At 29.7% G+C, this 3141-nt stretch overlaps 1 protein-coding gene across 1 annotated transcript; it reads left to right on the forward strand.

Moving 5' to 3' along the window:
* Window positions 1-541: 541 nt before the first annotated feature.
* Window positions 542-2464, forward strand: LOC114404998. Its single transcript, XM_028367702.1, has 3 exons — window positions 542-1396; window positions 1900-2043; window positions 2228-2464. The coding sequence occupies exons 1-3, from the start codon at window positions 542-544 to the stop codon at window positions 2462-2464; spliced, it is 1236 nt and encodes a 411-aa protein (XP_028223503.1).
* The last annotated feature ends 677 nt before the right edge of the window (window positions 2465-3141 follow it).

A 3141-nucleotide genomic window follows, 5' to 3' on the forward strand; every position in this document is an offset into this window, starting at 1 on the left:
AGTGCTATGCACATGATTTTTCTCAAATAAACCAATATATCAAGTTGTTTTTCACCTATATAGCTATAAAAGTTTTCTAATAGTTTGCATAGTTACCCAACTTGGTCAATGCTGATCAAATTTGCTTTAAACCTTTATTCTGTAAATTCAAAAATACGTTATATATCCAACAAAATGAGACAATAACGTGTGTGTTGATTTGGCATTTAGTTACACCAGATATACTATTATCGAACCATCTACTATATATAAAAGCAACAACTTTGCATACACATAAATTTACCCCTTACAATTTCAACATTTGTACACTTTCATCGAAAACCCAATCTTCGCCATGGTCATGCCTTCATGTTTTTCTTTTATGGTATGCAATTTTTATTGCCAATGTTCCAATAGTTTGTTTTCTTATTTCATTCTTACTTTAGTTTTCATATTTTAAAACATTTGTTTGAATTATCTACAAGATTACCAAGAAGAATGACTTTGCAAATATTTTTCATAGCTAATTTCTTAATACCTAATGATTTATGTACAGGTTAATATGAGGATTATCTCTAAAGTAATGATACTTTCATTATCAATAATAGTGGTTCTCTCTGGCACAACATACTCAATTTTCCTAGAGTCTGAAAATCATATCAAATCGGCTACTTTTGTGTCTAAAAGTTTTGAAGTGGGACCAGGAAAAATTGCATCAAAAGCACTTTATGATATTGAGTTTCCAAAAGGTCATATTGGGGTCAAGAGTTTTGATGCCGAACTAGTTGATGAAGATGGGAAATCTGTACCTTTATATGAAACCTATCTTCATCATTGGTTTGCAATAAAGTACAATGAAAATATTACTATGTCACGGTACATTGAGCAATCTCATGACATTAGTAAAGGTATCAATTACACAAGAAATGATGGTGCATGCAGAGGCTTTTTGCTTCCACATTATTGGGGATTAGGAGGAGAATCACGAGGAACATCCTCAAATCTTCCAGACCCTTTTGCGGTAGAATTTGGTAATCCTACAAATATTCCACATGGATTTAAGGAAAAATGGTTGTTCGACATCATGGTTATCGATACACGTGGTGCATATAGTAGGAAAGGTTGCACAGAATGTAGATGTGACCTACTTAATCTTCCAAAGGACTTTTATAATGTCACAAGAGACATTAATGATCAACCATTGTCCCTAAATTATAAAGGAGGACTCTTTTGTTGTAAAGATAACTTACAATGCAAATTAAGAAAGGGTTTTCATGGCCCAACGAGAAAGCTTTCACTGAGATACAAAATAAGATGGGTTGATTGGGATGAACACCAAGTGCCACTAAAGTTTTATATACTTGATACAACTGATCGTGTGAGAACAAATGGCTCTTCAACAATTCATGATTGCCAGGTAGAGAATTTATTCAAGATACACTATTTAACAATCCAACCCTCGCTAAATAGAAGACTCTTTTTTTAGTTTTATTTTTTCCTTTTTATAAAGTACTATTTTCAAGTTGTTTTTTGCATTAATTATTTTTTGACCCAAATAAAATTTTGTTACTTTTCAATAAATATTATATATTTCAAAGATAAATACAATATCTCTCTTATAAGGACCAGATAAAAAGACTAACACACATTAATTAATTAGGTGTAAAAGCAATTAAGTGAAAAGATAGATATTATGAGTCTCAATAAACTTTGGGTAATTTCGGCAAAATAATACAAATTAGTAACTATATTAAACAACTTTCTTAAAGGGTGTGAATTAGTTAAGTAGCCTTATATTTAGGGACGTAGGGAGTAGATGATAAGTGGACTTTTAAATCTCAATTAAATTACAAACCATAATAGTAGCCTATTACTTTGTTGTGAGGAAGTTGGTAACATATGTTTCTTAATTTCTTATAGGCAGAATATACCATTCCAAGAATTGGTCATGGTGACTCCCCTCATGTTAAGAAAGCAAACATCCCAATGAAAAAAGGTGGTTATCTTATATATGGCACTTCTCATATGCATACTGGTGTTGTCAATGCAACTCTCTATGGACAGGTGATATTTGATATATGTATTCATTCCTATATAATCTTTATGATTTGTAGAAGATAAAGTTTTATTAAATTTTATGTGCTTCAGGTATTCCTAAGTAATAACTTTTTTCATTAATACTTTATCATTGTAAGATGTTCGCCATTGTAATGCATCTTCACTAAATTTATGTCTTTGATTAACTTAGGATGGAAGGGTTTTATGTACTTCAACACCAAAATATGGAACGGGAAAGGAAGCAGGAAATGAAAGAGGTTACCTAGTTGGAATGTCAGGTTGTTATCCCAAACCAGGCTCTGTTGAGATTAAAGATGGTGAAATTCTCACTCTAGAAACGACATATCAAAACAAGTTCCGTACTGGAGCTATGGGATTTTTCTATATTCACTTGGCTGAACAACTACCAAACATTTTAAAGATTTAATGTGAACTCTTAATTTATCTTTTCCAAATAGCTTATTTAGCTTTTGGGAGGATTTATTCTTCATAAGATAAATGTTGTAATATCTCTAACCCTTATCTTTCTTAATGCAAAATTCTTTTATTGAATATGAAATATTAAGGTTATATTATAAAATTAAACAAGATTAGAAGTATTAATATTATTCTTAATGTATACCAATATTACAGCCATTTTATGAAATATTGTTATTAAATGATTTAACAACATTTGTTGATGTTGTCTTTGGTATTTTTCTTCACAATTGTAATTTGTATATTATTTACATTTTTATCAATATTCTAGGAAGCCATGAGACTTATGTATTATTTATAATAGATTATAAACTTACTCATACTAATGTTCTTACAAAATTGGTCAATTAATTATTACTATCCCTTAATTCAACAAGAGTTAAAAAAAATTCAACTTCTTGGATGGTTACCGAATATTAGAAACATTTGCCTAGTTTTTAAATTTCCTGCCACATTGTTACCAAATTCTGTATAGCTTAAAAATTACTTTAAATTTAAAGTTAAAAATTCTTAAAATAAATACGTTTGACAATATTAGCTTAAAAGTTCTTTTAAAACTATTTTTCTTATCTCATGTTAATTTGTTTAAGAGAGAGATATATGGAGACAATGATGTCCGACTTTTTT

The sequence above is a fragment of the Glycine soja genome, chromosome 3 (assembly GCF_004193775.1).
Source record: "Glycine soja cultivar W05 chromosome 3, ASM419377v2, whole genome shotgun sequence".
NCBI lineage: Eukaryota > Viridiplantae > Streptophyta > Magnoliopsida > Fabales > Fabaceae > Glycine > Glycine soja.

Coding starts and splice junctions, on each gene's coding strand:
- LOC114404998 (XM_028367702.1), top strand. CDS start 542: ATGAGGATTATCTCTAAAGTAATGATACTTTCATTATCAATAATAGTG. Junction 1,397..1,899: donor CAACAATTCATGATTGCCAG/GTAGAGAATTTA, acceptor AATTTCTTATAG/GCAGAATATACCATTCCAAG. Junction 2,044..2,227: donor ATGCAACTCTCTATGGACAG/GTGATATTTGAT, acceptor TGATTAACTTAG/GATGGAAGGGTTTTATGTAC.